Source organism: Ursus americanus, chromosome 22 (assembly GCF_024610735.1).
Source record: "Ursus americanus isolate L20-20 chromosome 22, mUrsAme1.1.p, whole genome shotgun sequence".
In the NCBI taxonomy this organism is placed as follows: Eukaryota; Metazoa; Chordata; class Mammalia; order Carnivora; family Ursidae; genus Ursus; species Ursus americanus.
The window spans coordinates 4015187-4032161 of record NC_142148.1 but is presented as its reverse complement, the minus strand read 5'-3'; the positions used below and the strand labels follow the sequence as shown (position 1 = coordinate 4032161).

Below are 16975 nucleotides of genomic sequence, written 5' to 3'. Positions count from 1 at the left end.
TGAACCAGATAAAGAGCCTTCTTTATCACATTGGCTCCTTGGATGGTTTCGTGAGGTGATATTTTAGTGGGTCTGTAGGCTGGTCGCTCCTGAGGCTCAAGCCAGTCTAGATGTCCTTGTGGTATGATTCATAACTCATCTCCTTTGTGGCATTTACCACAATACCGATCATTGTGTAATTATGTCCTAATTTTCTTCTCTTCAGCTACGGGTATGCTGCATCAACTAGGTAGAATTGAGCTTCTTCGATCATTGACAATAAACCTGTATTTAATTCCGGGGTGAGGGAGCTACTCTATTCTTTCTCTTTGTCTCATTTACTTTCTTTCTCACTGGAATCTCTTCCTTTGAATTCTGCACATAACTAAGCTTTTAAGTGGCTGAAATATTTTAACTAGATTTTTTTCCCCCCACGAGCATAGTTTAGGGAAGATGCCTCTGAGGCTAACATTATCAAAGCAGCTGTCTTTCATTGAAAAAACAGAAAAGGTAAAGAGAACTTCTCTGACAGCTACTTTCTGAGATAAAAGGTTTACCTAATCGTGTTGAAGAGGTAGAATAGCTAAATATTATGTGAGCATGGTGATGTAATTCTCTGAAATTAAGCAGGTTCAATTTTTTTTCCCTTTTTAGCCTTTAAACTTTTGTTAGTCTGCCATGAGTGGAATGGGAGAGGTAGGGCTCCCTTGGTGTTGGTCGTGCTCTGCTCCCTCTGTCACAAATCACCTCAAAGTGTTTTCCTAAGAGAAACAAAATGGCAGCCTGAACTCCAGGGTTCCAAATCCACGAACTCCCTCCCCGCCTCTCTGACGAGAGCTAATGGCTCTGTACCATTATTTTTCCTGTCAGAATTAATGGGGAGATATTCTTTTCCTAAAGCCATTAGTTAAGTAATATTGCTTACAGAATTGCTGAAACAGGATAACACCTCCTTCTCCAGGGTGTAAATCTTAAGAAATGATGAGACAATTGCTTAAACACATCAATTATATTCCAAAGCCTGAACTTTTTTCTCTACGGTTTCATTTAGAGTTAAGAAACTTTGAAAGTAATGGTCCATAAAGTGGATTCTCTTGACTCAATTTTGGCACTAAATAATTCAAATAATATTAGCAATTTTTTGTTCTCCATTTAGTTTTCCTTCTTCCCCACAATTTGTCCTCTCTTCATTTTAGAGCATTCTCTTATTGTCTGAGTGTGATTAAAGTTTCAACCTACCAAAAGATTTTAAGCATACTTTCCCACTAAATATGTTTTTTTTGGAGAAAATGGTAAGTGAAGTGTTCTCAAACTGATTGCCTTTCATCAGAGAAAGAGAAGTGAAATTCGAACCATAGAGAAAAGTGGTTTCTGAAAAAAAAGAGATTGAAAAATGATTACTCAGAAGAGGCGAAATTTCAAAAAAAAATTAGGATAGTGCAGAAATGCTCCAGATTTGGTTAGAGATGGAAAAATGTATCTTTCTCTTCTTTGGTGAGTCTTCCCTATTCTGTCCCTGAGAAGCAGAACTTTCGTTACACACACCAGAGTGTGAGGCTTTCGATCCCTCTATCAGCAGTTGTGTTGTGTTCTGACTGAACTGACCTGATCCTTAGCTTTGCCCGAACATGCCGGGCACACCCAGGGGCTTTCCCTTGTGATGTTCAGTGTGAATTTTAGGGCCATCATTTGTCTCTCATTTTTCTTTCAGATGAATAAAGCAGTACCATGCTTGTTGCAACAAAGCAATACCTGAGGAGAGCGTGACGATCCCCAGCCTCCTGGCCCCCTGAGGCTGCCGGAGTTCCGCTCATGTTCCTTGCACACCTTCTTCTGTGTACATACAAATAAGAACAGACATTTCAGTCTCTTCTTGTTTTTTTCACAAATAGAGTCATCCCATATGTAGAAATCTGCAACTGCTTTCTTCTTCATCTATCTTGTATAAAATTCTAGGCCTATATTATAGATAGATTGATTGCTCATTTTAATAATGGTATAAAGTCCCACTGTATAGCTGTACCATATTTTTTTAATTCAACCCTGGCCATATCCATGGACGTTCCTGTTGATCACTCTTGTTTTTCTACCACAACTATTGCTGCAGGAAACATCCTGGCTCAGTTTTGTATTTTATAACTATATATTTCACTATATAAGATACTACCGAAGTACTTTCCAAAAACCACGTTTGTTCTTCCATAGTTTTCAACAGCATTTTTTTAAAAGAAACTTTGCTCCCGTTAAGAGTGACGCTGGGTGAGGCCTAGAGCCTTCCCGTCATTGTTGGTGCACTTGAGCTTCCCCTCCTTGGCCAAATTTGGGCCATGGGCACATTGGTTAGCACATTGGTTAGTGTTGTGCTTGAAAATTAGTTCATTATCAGTATTTACAAACACATGGAATCCAGTTTTTTGGTTTCTCTTGGAAAATGGGCAGGTGTGGCACACTGGTCCTTCCCAGTCTCAGTTGGCGGAGCTGAGGGTCAGCTGTGCCCTTGAGCCTGGACGTACCCTCCACTCACCACAGGCCTCAGCCCCAGGCAACCTCCCTCGTTTATGTGATTTGCCTGACCCCTACAGCGTTTGAGTTTGTGAGTTTTGGTTTAAAGCGGGGCGTCTGCACTGTGACTGCTGACCTGTGCGCCGGGTCCCTCCTTGTGGGGCCGTCCTGGGCACTGGCTCCCTGGCCTCCTTCTCCTTGTATGAGACGCCAGGGGCATGCCCCACTCGAGTCAGGATGACCACAAAAAGTCTCGGCACATCACCCCCGGTTAAGAACCACTGGTTCAGACAGATCACAAAACCCATTTTCCTCGGCCAGTTTGGAGGTGAACTTTTCAAAGGGTGGTCCTGAGGCATCTTCATTATGTGTCTTTATTACATAGGCCTGTCTTTCACTTTATGAAGGCACATTGTTGAATTCTGTACACAACCAAACTTTAAAGTCCCTGAAATGTTTCAAACCAGCCCATGCACCGAGTTTGGAGAAAATATCTGAGAGGAGAAAGTGATCAAAACACAATCCTTTCATCTCAGGAACAGAAATGTAGAGATGCCGTGATTACAGGTGGTTTCTGAAGTAAAAGCTTTCCCTAATTACACACACATAAAAGGTACGATTTCTAACTCCTGTATGAAGAGGCTGAATAAGTCCCTCGAATAAACGTAGCTGCTGCCTTTGTTCACTGGACACTTGGCAGTGGTTTCCTCTTGTGAGTTCATGGTTGCGCCTCTGTAGCTAACCTCTCCCCTCCCCGTTCTCACCCGGGTGCCCCTTGGAATGCGATCCGAGTGTCAGGAAGACACAGGAGGGTTTGGAGAGGGGTCTCTCCAGGGCCTGTCTCCCCCCGTGCCTTCGCTCTCCTTCTCTGACAGGAGCTAATGACTTCTCTACATCTTTTCTCATTAGAATTAATAGAGAAGTATTAATTCTTTCCCGAAAGCTATTAGTTAAGTCTTAGTGCTCCGAAATTGCTGAAACAGAATAATTCCTCCTTCATTTTAGGGTGTAAATCTTGAGAAAAGATGAGAGGATGTTGCGGGTGTATCAGTTATGTCCTAGGGAAGAGACTTGCGTAGACAATTCTCATTTAGCAACAGGAAAATTCTGGAATAACGATACATGACGTAGATCGGCTAGGGGCAGCCTTGGCATTTATAATGTTCCAAATGGCATTACTTTTATAATCTTCTTGTTTCCTTTTGTGATTTCATAATCTTATTTTTGCCGTGTGTCTTAAAGTCACACTCCTGTCTGGACACGATAAAACTTTTTAACTGAAAGCAAGATTTTTTTTAAGGTTTTATTTATTCATGAGAGACAGAGAGAGAGAGGCAGAGGGAGAAGCAGACTCCCCACTCAGCAGGGAGCCAGATGTGGAACTCGATCCCAGGACTCCAGGATCATGACCTGAACCAAAGGCAGTTGCTTAACTCACTGAGCCACCCAGGCGCCCTGTGAAAGCGAGATTTTAAACCACACTTTGCACTAAACATAGTTTAAGTGAAGAATTTCCATGTGGGGAGGATTCTCATCCTGACTGATTGCCTTTCATCAAATATATAGACAAGAGGTGCGCCTGGATGGCTCAGTCGGTTAAGCGTCCGACTTTTGATTTCAGCTCAGGTCGTGATCTCAGGGTTGTTGTATCGAGCCCTGCGTTGGGCTTTGCGCGGAGCATGGAGTCTGCTTAAGGTTCTCTCTTTCCCTCTCCCTGTGCCTCTCCCCCCTTCAAAAAAAAAAAAAGATAAAGACAAGAGATGAAAACCACAAGGAAAAGTGGTTTCTGAAGTAAAAGATTTGTTTGTGAGGCAAACTCTCACCAGACTGCATTGGGGTGGCACAGAGACGCTGAGACTCTGATGGAGGTTTCCTTGTGGTCCTCCCTCCCATCCCCCTCGTCCGCGGAACTCAGGTCTTTGGCTGCCGCCTGCCGGCTCGTGATCACTTTCTGATTAGGATCGATGTCACCCAGGCTCTGCCTGAGAGGAAGAAGTCCTGTCTCCCATCACCCTTCCACAGAGCCCTTACCAACAAAGCTTGTAGTAGGATAGAGGAAGTGGGTGAATTTACTTGCAAAAATCTTTTAGTACAATGTCTGGCATGAAACAGAGCCTTACAAATTTTGGCTGAATGATAACATGAGTGAATGGTTGAGACTTGGTGGAGAGAACCAGCCTGCACAGGTGCAGTGTCCACACATGCTTGCAGTGTGTATGCTTCTGCTATCCTCCACAGGTCTAGGTGGGTCAGGGCCCCGTTTTCACCATCTCATGGCTCCTTCCACTTTTCCCTTCATAGTGTTTACCACGTTTGCTTGGTGAATTTTCTGTGTCATTATTTGCGGGCGGCATCTCTCCCCCATTAGATAGTAATTTCCATGAGGATGTCTGCCTCGTTTGCCACTGAATGCATTGCCTGCGTTCAGCATGGCTCTTGGCACAGAGTATTAGCTGTACTCAGTACTCGGTAAATACGGGCTCAGTGGATAGTTAGGCTTAAAAATATGGGCTCATAAATGGGCTCAACAAATAGGGACTCAGAAAAATGGGTTCAGCAAACATTTGAACAGATGAGCAAACATCTGCCAATATAGTGACTACTTTTCGAGTTCTTCACAGCCTTTCTTAAGTAACTGCAAATTTTTCTCGCTAACATATCATGCATCCTTCAGTGGCAGGGACGCTCTTAAACAAGGTAGTCGCAGAGCAGTTCATCGTCTAGGAGATCACTCCTGTGCTCTTGTTTATGGTTGGAGCTTGCTTAGAAGGCCAACATGCTAGACTCATTTTTACCCCTTCCTTATATATAGTTCAGAGTCTCTGGTCTCCAGGTGAGTGGAGTTTTTGGTGTATTGGGGCAACCAAAGGAAATGTATTCATTTACTTACATTTTCTAATAATGACGTTTGAGTAATATGTCTATTAGCGTTTCCATAATTGAGATGGTGGGAGGAGGCTTGTCTCTGAAGAGGTCGACAGTTCTGTGAGTTTCATCAGCCTGCTTCACTCATTTTCTCTTTAATTATTTTACAGTTTCTGGTAGCCTTTTCGAGATGGCTAAATTTAAATTTGCTACAACGTTTTAAGCAGTCTCTTCCTCTCAACATGGCTTGGCAATTATTTCTGAGGGAAATGATTAAAAGCGCAGCCTTTCATCAGGGGGAGAACAGAACAGCATGTGGAGCTCAGACGAGGGGTGCTTTCTTAAGAAGATTCACGTAATCGTGCGAGAGCGGTCGAGTTTCTGAAGATTGTGTGAAGATGGCAGAGTCCATCATTTCTGAAGATGTAGGAAGTGAGTCACAGTGATGCTGTGCCCTAAACAGGATCACATTCTGTGCTTTAACATTCGGCCAGGGTGCCACTTACTTTTCAAAAAGGGCCATTCATTTAAAAGCGAGTTAGCATCCTTCTTCAATAATCCAAATTAGTTTAACACACTTCAGTGACATTATTTGGGCATTTTTCACAATTATTAAAGATAACTCACTTTTCTCTGTAGACTGTAGGTCAAAAGCAAATTAAATCAATGGATTTTCTCCCTTCACGCTCTCAGATGAGTCAGAAAGTATTGGTCAAATGCGCACATGGCCTTTCCGTTAAGCTTCAAAACCCAAACAACCTGCTGAGAAGACATTTGGCCAATCTGATTATTTTCTCTATACTAATTGGTTTTCCTTCTTCATTGAATTGAATGAATTGCCTGGTTGTTTTGTCACTGTGGGGACCCAGCTTAATCCACTTAGAGTGAGGTGCAGCGCTTGGTAAGCCGGGGGGCTATAGAAACGTTTATCATCATTATGATCTTTTGGTGATTTTTCATGGGGGGAGGAATGAAAATATAGCTTGAATCCATCCATTTTCTCTGTTTCGATGTCCACGGCCTTTGCTAACCATCCCATCTGGCTGCTGGATTGCCCTGGTCCCGACAGCAGCCGTGTATGCATCTTGAGAAGATGGGGACCCCCTGCTGGAAACAGTGGTTTCTTCACAGTGAATGTGGAATAAAATCTAAGCCCCTTTCCACAGCTACCTGCACCCTACAAGATTGGAGCCCCTGCGGGCATCCCCACCTTCATTGTGACTTCTGCACCCCTGCCCACCACTCTTCCTCCATGATGACCTCCCACTGGTTCCTCAACCCCCAGGCTCCTTCCCACCTCAGGGTCTCTGCATCTGTTCTCCCTTTACCCGGAATGGCCTTCCTGGCTGGTTCTTTCTTGCCCTGAAAGTTTCATTTCAGACATTGCTTTTTTAGAGAGGCCTTCCTCAATCATGGGCAGCAGTCACCCACCTACCACTCCCTGACATGTGCCCCACATTGAACATGACTCTCTGTAAGAGCCCCTGTTTACAGTGACAGGAACGTGCTCCCCTCCCTGTTTACCGTCAGTCTCTGTCATAGCCGCCTATTGCTATTTACTGTCTGAGACAGCCCCACCCTGTGCTCATTTCCTTCATGACCCCTGGCACAACTGGAAATGATCTTATCAGTTGACTGGTCTTCGTTTCTCTTCCCCACTGAAGCAGAGGCTCTCGAGGGCTGGGGCACCTCCGTTGTCTTCTCCAGTGCTTTGGGGGGAGAGCAGCATGGCGCCTGCTTCACTGAACTGGCCCAAGTCATGTTTGTTGAGCAAATGAATGGAATACCAAAAGCCTGGTTCTGTGTCGATACGCGGGTGCTCAAGTGAAAATTGTATTAAAGGAAAAATGACTACTTCCTTTCCCAAACCGTTGCACTTTCCTATAGATTTTCAGAGTTGATTTGCTCAGGATTAATGCACTTGCTAATCTAGTAACCTACCCCTCGAGATATAAGAAGTAGGTCTGTGCTTTCCAGGCAGAAGATTGGAGGACTCCTCGCACAGAAGCCTCCCAGTCCTTGCCGAAGACCCAGAGAGTTATTTCAGGGCTTCCCACTTAAACACGGCAAGCAGATAACCCTGCAGGGTGCCCCCAGTTGACAAAGTGCACATGAAAGAGCTCCCAGTCCATTGCGTAGTTTCTGTTTGCCAAACGTGGGCAGATATTTAAGATTGCTGGATACCTCAGGACAGTCTTTTAATATGAAAGGGAAAGATGAATACAAGTGAGAACAAAAGGAACTTGGAAGAAAGACCATGTAGGGAGAGGCAAACTTCAGCAAGAAAAACAGTGGCCACAAATCATTATTAATATTGCCAGAGATGCAATGGAAGATATTGGAGCCATGAAGGAACAACAGGGTGCTCTAAAGAAGGAAATAGTCGTAGGCTCTTAGAAATTAAAAACATGGTAGCAGAAATAGGAAATTATGAGTTGGTACAGAAAATCCTAAAAGTAAAATAAAAAGACAAGTAGGAGATAGGAGAGAAAGGACAAGAAAAAGAGGATTAGACAAGGAAACCCAATAACTTACCTAGAGAGTTCTGGAAAGAGAAAAAAGATAAAGCAGGAGAATAAATATCAAAGAAAACAGCACCATGTTTTCCCAAAACTGAAGGACATGATTCAGATTAGATTGAAAGGGCACATTGAATGCCCAGACAATGAATGAAAATAGACCCAGGACCATGGAGACACTGAACAAAGAAGAGTCTAGGAGTTTCCAGAGAGACAAAACACAAAAAGGTTTTGCCCAAAGCATCATGAATCATAAATCATGTTGGCTCCAGACTTCTTAACAACTAGAACTCAACAGAGCCGTGTCTTTGGTTCTGAAAGCGAATGAATTCTAATTCAGAATGTTATACCCCAACAAGTGGCGGACTGAAGTCCAAACAATTATATTTCACGCACCCTGTCTCATGAAGCCGCAGGAAGCTTTGCATTAGGAAAGCAAGGAAACAAGTGGGGGTCTCCAGGAAACAAGGAGGTGAGAATAGCCACAGTGGGGTGAAGGGGACCTGGGGGCACAGCCACACCGTGGGCCCAGGGAGCAGCACGCCACTGAGGGCAGGTCAGAGAATTTGAAGAGAGATCTTTCTAAGGAAAAGAAAGAAAACCTCAGACAACTGAGAAGGAGGTGGGAGGATGGTTTTAGTACTAGGTCTGTGGACAACCAAGCCAAATTTAAAAACGAGGAGGTTGTTAACTCCAGGGAAAACCGTGTTGGCCAGAAAGACCATGTAGTCACGGCACATTACGTGGTCAGGAGTAAGAGACGTGGTCCTGAACACATAGACACTGAATATTCTAAACAAAGTTATGACATCATAGCTGCATAACCGTTGAGAGGAGACAGGGTGGGAAGCATGCATACATGGCGCGTGGTGGTGGGGGGTGAAGGTTTTTGGTCCAGGGGTGCTGGAGAAAGAGGTGAACGCTCCTCTCCCCTCATGAGAAGTCACACGCTCTCCTCCACCTGAAAAAAAAAAATCAAGAAGTGATGCTATAAGCATGTTATTAAAAGGGAAGGAGATAAATATCAAAAGAATCCAAAGCGGGAAAAGACGAGTGGGTGGGCAAGCGTTGCTCTTTTTCTTAATAAGTAGAAAGCTTCGACTTTTTGAAATCTGTGCGTATGTAACTTTAATCAACATGAAAGCAAATTTGAAGGGGGTCTAATGCTTTTCTCTGGTGGCACAGCCGTTCTAGAACTTTTTCTGATCTCATCTCATGATGTAATCCATCCTCTCTACAATTCGGTGGTGCTTCTGACCTGAATCCCAGGCACTATGATAAAAGGAGAGTGAGTGCGGTGAGGTGGGAGGGGAGGCCGCTGCCTCCTTGAGGGGGCACTGCTGTTCGGTGGATGCTGTCAAGGTCCCGTCTTTGTCGCCCCCTCCCAGCCCAGATCACAAGAATAACCACCACCAAAACCAACCCGGCTTCCTGCTGCCCGGTGCTCTAATGGAGACAAAACCTCATTTCCATAGGGACGGAAATTTCCATCCTCCACCCTGGTTGCATGGCCAGAGAATCCATGCCAACCTGAAATGAACTAACCTGGTCTAAAGGTGGCCAGGAAGATGGCTCTGATGAAAAGCATCCATGAAAAAAAATATGTAATTTAGGGATTTTTCTGCCTTGGGAAATGGTTTTACTATTTCTTAGTGGAATTGGAGACATTTTATTGGACTGTGTGAAGTGGCTCAAGGTAAGTGGCATTCCCCTGCACATTGTGGGAGATGCGGGTTAATGAATCCCGAGCTGTGGAGGAAGACAAAGTCCTAGGGAACCCCCATTTGCTGATACTATCACTTTGGGTGTGTGTAAGTGTGCCTCCCCGTTTTAGGTCTGAATCTGCAAGAGGAGCCATCTCGTGCCTCTTCAGAATCTCCTGTTGGTTGTGGGCACAGAGAGAAGGGGGAGGAGGATGGCTCCAGACAAACCTCGGGAAGCTTCTCTCCCAGCACAAGTTCAAGGGCCGGCAGTGGAATAGACCAAGTAACCATGAAGGTGAGACCACAGTTCTGAGCCGTCTCTGTCCATGGGATGTCTAGATTCATGGCTCTCCTTTGCTTGTTGTTGGCGTCCCGGGTGGCAGAACTCACACCACCACCCAGCACACAAAGTCCAGTAGGTGCACAGACACCTCCAGACATCGTGCACTGAAAGAATGGGATGGTCACTGAAAGTCCTCAATACGCTTTTACTTCGTACCTGAGTAGGACAGAGATGCGGCCGTGCTGCAGGGACCACGGTGACATGACGTCACTGGGGGGGGGGCGTGGGTCGAACAGCACAAAAATGCTGATCCAGACCACGCTTCAAAAGCTGCTCCTCTGGAGAAACTGAAGTTCGAGGCACTAGAAAGTAGCGTGTCTTCCTCACGAGCGGTGGTAACTTACCATTGGAGGCTCAGAACTGGGGGGGGGGGGGTCATTGAGTAATCTGGTTTTTCACAAAGCCAGATAAAAACATGTAGCAATCTCAGCAACCTATTTATTTTATTTTATTTTATTTTGATGTAAAGTTCGATGATTCATTAGTTGCGCATAACACCCAGTGCAGCATGCAATACGTGCCCTCCTTACTACCCATCACCAGCCTATCCCAATCCCCCACCCCCCTCCCCTCTGAAGCCCTCAGTTTGTTTCTCAGAGTCCATAGTCTCTCATGCTTCATTCCCCCTTCTGATTATCATATGGTTTCTCTCATCTATGGAACATAAGAACTAGGAAGATCGGTAGAAGAAAGGAATAAAGGGGGGGGGTAATCAGCAACCTATTTTGTGTCGACAAGGAGTTTTCCTCGAGTTAATGCACCAGTTAGTTATTAATGGAAGCTGGTTGAGGGCATCCTGTTGAAGTTCACTCTTGGTAAAGAATTGTTAAGAACTCAAGACCTAGTTTCATTGAGGACCATGTTTCTGACCACAAGTTGTTTTTTGTTTTTTTGTTTTTGTACCAATTAACCTTTTATCCCCCATTTGTTTTCCTTGGCACTTTCTTGTAGGCGGTTTCTCCAGCTGCTGGTGGGCATGGTGACCGCTGCCCTCAGAACACTGCTGCCGGGTCAGGCCTGTCTGAGCACTCCGACTCCTGCGTGGCTGTGGCTGTGGCTGATGACAGCCTTCTGTCTCGAGGCAGACGTCTAGGCCCAGGATTGCTGGAAACCCAGCCACTGCCCTCCCAGGAGCAAGGCTCAGTACATCCGACACCATACATTTTCTCAGATGCTCAGGAGCCTTCTGCCTTTGAGTCCAAAGACACTTCTCCCCGCCGGGATGTTGCCCCTTCTGTGGCTGCCATTTGTGCTCCGCGGGAGAGAGCAGGTCACACAACCCTGGGAATTCACAGTGCGGAGCCACAAGACCACAGACCTGCAGGGGAGGCTCTGACACAAAGCTCCCCAGACAGAAAAGCTAGAGCAGAGGGCAGGTCACCACCAGTCCTGCCAGGGAGACCTTCATCCGGGCAAAGAATTTCAGGTTTGGTTCTGTGGGGGTCAACTGGAAAAACTCATCTTGAAATTCCAGCATCAGGACCAGGCTCAGCTGGTTCATACCAAGAGGAAGGGGAACACAAGACATTTTTTCCTACTGGGGGACACTACGGGGGTGGGGAGATGGTAGTCCCCTACCCTCCTTCAGGAAATGACAGTAGGAAATGTCAAGGCTCTGGATTAACTGCTCTGAAGGATCGTGTGGTTCCTTCTAACCCCGGGCAGCCCAGAGAGTCCCCTGAAGCCCCTTCAGAAACTGTCAAGAGGAGGGGTCTGGAAGGACTGAGAAAGCAGACTCGAGTGGAGGTCAGTGACACCAGCAGTGACGATGAAGACCGCTTAGTGATAGAGATGTGAAGCTTCCAATGCCTGTGGTCAGAGACCAAGTGCTGTTAGGCTGGTTGAACAGCAGAACTCTCTTTTACCAAGCACCTACATCCGAGGAAAGCCATCTGGGGATCTTTCCAAGGCATCCCCAGCCAACTCCAGCCCCTAATCCCCAGAAGCCCTTGCAGTATACCAGGTGCCAGGCAGGGCAAAGGTAGCAACAGAGCCCAGTCTAAGAATGCTTGGCGCACAATGACTGCACTCGCCTCCCAGCCACGTCCTCTGCATCAGCCCCCATGGCCTCATCCCATAAGATGACATTAACCAGGACAGCCACCACCGGCATACTTATGTGCAAGGGAACCCATAGAGTCAAGTCGACCAACTTCCTCCATCAGTAAGCTGAGGGTTTGCTTCAAAGGTGGTAAGCACGCTTGGGTAATTGGGGTAGCTTGTAGAGGAAATGGGGTATGAATGGGGCATCAAGATACATCAGTTCATTCTGGAAACAAAATCCAGATTCATTAAAAACTACAGTTTGGTTAGAAAAACTTGAGTCCTTAGTGGAAGTTGTAAATACACTTCAAAATGCCTATGATCTAGTAAAATGCTGATTATCTTTAAATGTTACACCAGTGGTCAATGCTTACGTATGATCCAGTGACACAAGCATGTACTGCTCTTGGGCCCAGTGCCTTTTCTGTTGAGACCTCTGAAACCCTCAGTTTTTTTAGCTCTTGCAAAGGAACGCTGTGTTAAAAGTTAATAGAACAGTCTCTGTAATGAGTCATTTTTCGAGGGGGAAAAATTCGCTTATTTTTCTCTGATTCTTTCTGTCATATTGTGCTCTGAGCAATTTCAATTAGAGGGTTACATTTTAGTAATCTCTACAGCTTAAATTGATGCCTGCTCATCGTGACGGGAGCCTTTTAGATTTCCTCCAGAAGCTTCAAGGATACAAAACTAATTGGAGTTTTGACGCTGTTTTACATCTCAGTAATTTTATTTTGGGGGCTTGGTGTTACTTTGCTGTCAAATTAAATCAGCCTCTGTATTGTGCAAGTCAGAACAGTACAGATAAAATTCCCCCGTATTCCAAGCCAGTGCGCCCCTGTGCAGAAGAAAATAGCTGATCGACGTCAGCCAGCTCAGTGAGCGAAGCCTCAGATTTACTGGGTCCTTCTCCTTCTCCTTAAATGGGAGAGGAAAGACTTAGAGATTTACACTGCTGCATTTCAATAAAATTTTATACTTGCTTTTGGTATGATTTTGTACAATTTGAAATTTATAGCCAAGCTCTTTTGGCTTAGCTTTTGTTGTGATGATGCTCATATGACATCTTGTACCTTCAGAAGCAGCAGCAATGCACAGCATCTCACACCCGTGAACACACTAACGCGTCCTTGCCTGGGACTAAAGGTGGGCAAGTTTCAAGTATCATCATGTGAGTTTTCCAATTTTGGAGTTATTCATAGGAAACTTCAATGCAAGACCAGCTTCCCCTGGTGACTTAGCATATATGAGATGCGCTCATAAATATTCAAGTGATTTCAAGCCCAGCCAAGTAAAACATAAGAAGGGAGGTAAAAGGATGCTAGGTATTCACTTTGTGTACTTTCTTTTTCATTGTGTACCTTTTAAACCAAACAAAAGTGATGTGATGGTTATCTACCTTTGAATGACCCATGCCCTTGTAATGAGAGAGGAGGTCTAGGAAAGTGGCTGAGTCTTGGAGAGAGATTGAAGGCCTGACTGTGTCTTTACTGAGCTGGGAAATCTTGGGTAAGACACCTATCCTCCACACCTCAGTTTCTCCAGATGAGAATCAGAGTTGGACCAGATGAGCTGGATGCGTCTCCAGGCTCTAATCCTTGTCAGGTGAGCTCCCTCTCCTTTACTTGTGGAGGTTTGGGGGCTCCGAGGTGGTCCCATGGGGAGGGACCTCCCACACAAGACATTTCAGGGGGGACCATGAAGAACTGAAGCATCAACACCTTCAGCCAAGTATTGCCATGAAGAACGTGAGCCAGAGACGCTCCATATGATTTTTTTCCTCGGAGTTGCAGATTTGGGGTACAGTCATCCAGTTTATACACTTGGCTCATAATTCAAAAATTGAAAGTGAAACCAGAACACTGCCTTGTGAGGGGAAGACATTGGCTGTGGGCTGGATTGACTACTTTGGGGACACACTGGTTAGGAGAAGAAAACTATCTTCCAGATACTTCTTCCCTGGTGGCTGCTAAGCTGTCAGCAGGATCACTGATCTAAATCTGTAAGTCACAGCTCCAAATAGCACTGACCTCCAGATGGTGGTGGGAGCTCTGTCCTTTTAAGAGCCACCATTGCTGGCTGCCACATCCCATCCTGGATCCAATATGGTGGAACATTGATTCCATCTCTTTGACTTCCTGTGTCTCTCACCAAGGCGAGCAGGTTGCCAAGCCATCCTGTCAGTTGGTCATTTAGCAATGGATGGCAGTGTTTACAAGGGTACCTTACTTTATATCAGCATGAATTTGTAAAAAGCTATATTCCAATGGATTTAAAAAAAAAACAAAAAAATATGTTGAGTGACTCTAGGGGAGTTGGCTATTGGAAATCATCCTAAGGTATAATTTTTTTTATGAAGAATCCTTTTATAAAGCAACAAATACTCTCTGATTTTATAAATCTTAATTTTCCGGTGGGGCTTCTTAAAGAGAAATGCAGTCCTAGGGCTACATTTATCAACAATCTAGAACCCAATTTGGGTTATTGAAAATAAAATTTCAGTATTATCAATTGAAAATTGCTACAGTTTTTACTCTTCAGGTGTGCACTGTGTCATGGTTAAGGAAAAACAAATTCATTTCAGAACAAGGCAAACTACAGTTTATAGATCAGGGACTCCTCCCTCTCCCTAGGGCTGTAAATTTTATTGTACCTTCAGGTGAGGGTCTTAACCAATGGTGCTCAGCCTCTTCCGCTCCAAGGACACTGGCATAGACTAAAGTCAAGTGCACTTTGAATTCTTTGCTGTTCTGTCAGGGCAAGGTATGCAAGTGCCCTGGCCCGTAATGCTCAAGGCTCACCACCTGGTTTATCTCTCAAGCTGTACCTACACCTGGCCAGACATCTCTTGTTAAAGATGCGTGGAGGAAAGAGGTTTCACCTTCCCCCTTGGCAATCTGTACTGTTAAATGACTTTTGAAGTCACATGGTGTTTAACAGACAACCTGGATCCTCTTTGTTGTAAGGCATGATGAAGGACAACTCATCCCTTCTGTTATGTATAACCTTGGAGATTCTGGATGAAGCCACTATCCCTTTGATTCACAACCCGAGAGAGCCTATGGTTCATTTGCCGAGAGATTAAAAAAAGATGGGTGAAGGTGCCTCTGGATTCTAATCAAACCCTGCCAGCAGCATGATGGGTAACTGAGGGCAAGTTACACTTTCTCTTCCTAAAATTCCTCTTCTAAGGCTCAGATGGGAAGGGTAGCCTTGCAAGAATGCATTGCGACCACAGTTCTTGGCATGAAAGATGAACGAGTTGCAGCCTTATGCCAAAAAGTATTTCCTTGCATTTACATTCATTACTTAGAATGATCACATTATTCATTTTTTCCCTAGCATAGAAATTTGCATTTTGCACAAAATTTGCCTGGTGCAGCAGATTTTTATAGTTATGGAAACTGTCATCATTATTGGAATGTGCTGCTGCTCAACTCCCCAGACATAATTTAATATGGTGAGGAGAAAATGGTCTGCCCGACTCCATGGTGATCAGATTTCTACAACTGCAGCAAACAGAACTCGTGTGTTTTTCCTCACTTCCGTTGTGATTTCCAGAGTTCTCTTTGGCTTTTGAAACACTACATTTCTTGATATTTAAGCACAGTTTTATGTCTTTATCTTTCAGAACTCAGTAAATAGAGGTGTCAGGACCCAGAAAAGTTTGTGCGCTAGATTTGCACCTGTACAGTTTTCTTCACCCATGCTTTGTTCTTATGCGGGCACATGTATAATTTGATGTGAAGAAGTCTAGGAACATTTGAGCATATAGCTTCACCATTGGAAGAAAAGGAGCCAGGAAAAGTAGTCTGTCTCTGTCACTTGGAGCCCTAGAGGATGACTCAACATCTCCTATATGCAGTCAACTGTTCAGAACTTACTGCTCTCTTGATTGTTCATAATCAGGAAAGCTATTGGCCTCTCGGTTGTTTGTTGAAATTTATCTCCTTCTTTATATGGTTAAATTATTTTGTTTTGATAAAAATAAAATTGAAAAGAAAAATGTCTTGTGTGATTTGTTAACATTTTAATTGAAACTATCACAGGTAGTATCCTGTATGAATAATATCTGATTATTCCCACGTAGTTAACCAGACATCCAGTCCGCCATATTGGTATCCCATTCCACTCAACAAAAGGATTGGGTAATGGCAAATTACCACATTTTCTTGTGCGGTTTCCATTTCCCACGTGTCTCATTTGTCATTGTCTGCCATATTTTAGACTTCTTAACTTAAAAACGTGTTTTTAAATTCTTAAATGTAGCTAAGTTTTGAAGCCACATGAGGGCACTATCCACAGTGCAATAATCCAAAACTTTTCCCCTCAGAATTGATGTTTCTTGGATATTTAATATTATTCATGAACAGAAAAAACATTCTTAATTCAAAACAATGCCTCCTTATGAAGATAGTTCATGTATTCTTCACAAGAATAAGTAGAATTCTTTTACATACCAATACAATCTAGTCTTCTACACCGATACCTCTGGAAGGCACTTGAAGTCAATGGAGACACAATGCATTGGGAGAAAAAGTACGAATGGAAATACGGAAGGCACAGATATACTTATTGATGGATCTGAGTTTTTTGTTTTTTTGTTTTTTTTTTTGCTAACTAGTCAAACTCTACTAGTAATAACCCATTATTTCCAAACTTCAGTCATTTGAGAATCATCTTAATGCTTTTTGCCATGTGTCCACATGTGGGTATATTATTTACTTAATACTTCTGTTTAACTCATCTTGTTTTCCACATGCTTTTACTTAAGGAAATTTTTTTGTTGAAATATAGTTGACATGAAATGTTATATTAGTTTTAGGTGTACAATATAGTGATTCAACAGTTTTAAGCAATTCTCAATGTTAAGTGTAGTCACCATCTGTCACTATACAACATTATTATAATGTTATTGACTGTATTCCCTATGCTGTGCTTTTTATCTCTGTGACTTACTCTTTTATAACTGGAAGTTTGTACCTCCCAATCCCCTTATTTCTCCCATCCCCCTACCCACTTAC

General features: G+C 43.9%; 1 protein-coding gene across 1 annotated transcript in view; it reads left to right on the top strand.

Annotated features, from left to right (window-relative positions):
• Positions 1–15902, top strand: part of ZNF831 (zinc finger protein 831) — a 69604-nt gene extending 53702 nt beyond the window's left edge. Inside the window, exons 4-5 of the mRNA XM_045814641.2 lie at positions 9700–9863; positions 10863–15902. Coding sequence (XP_045670597.2) covers positions 9700–9863; positions 10863–11708 — 1010 coding nt within the window. The 3' untranslated portion in view covers positions 11709–15902. The remainder of the gene's footprint in view (positions 1–9699; positions 9864–10862) is intronic.
• The last annotated feature ends 1073 nt before the right edge of the window (positions 15903–16975 follow it).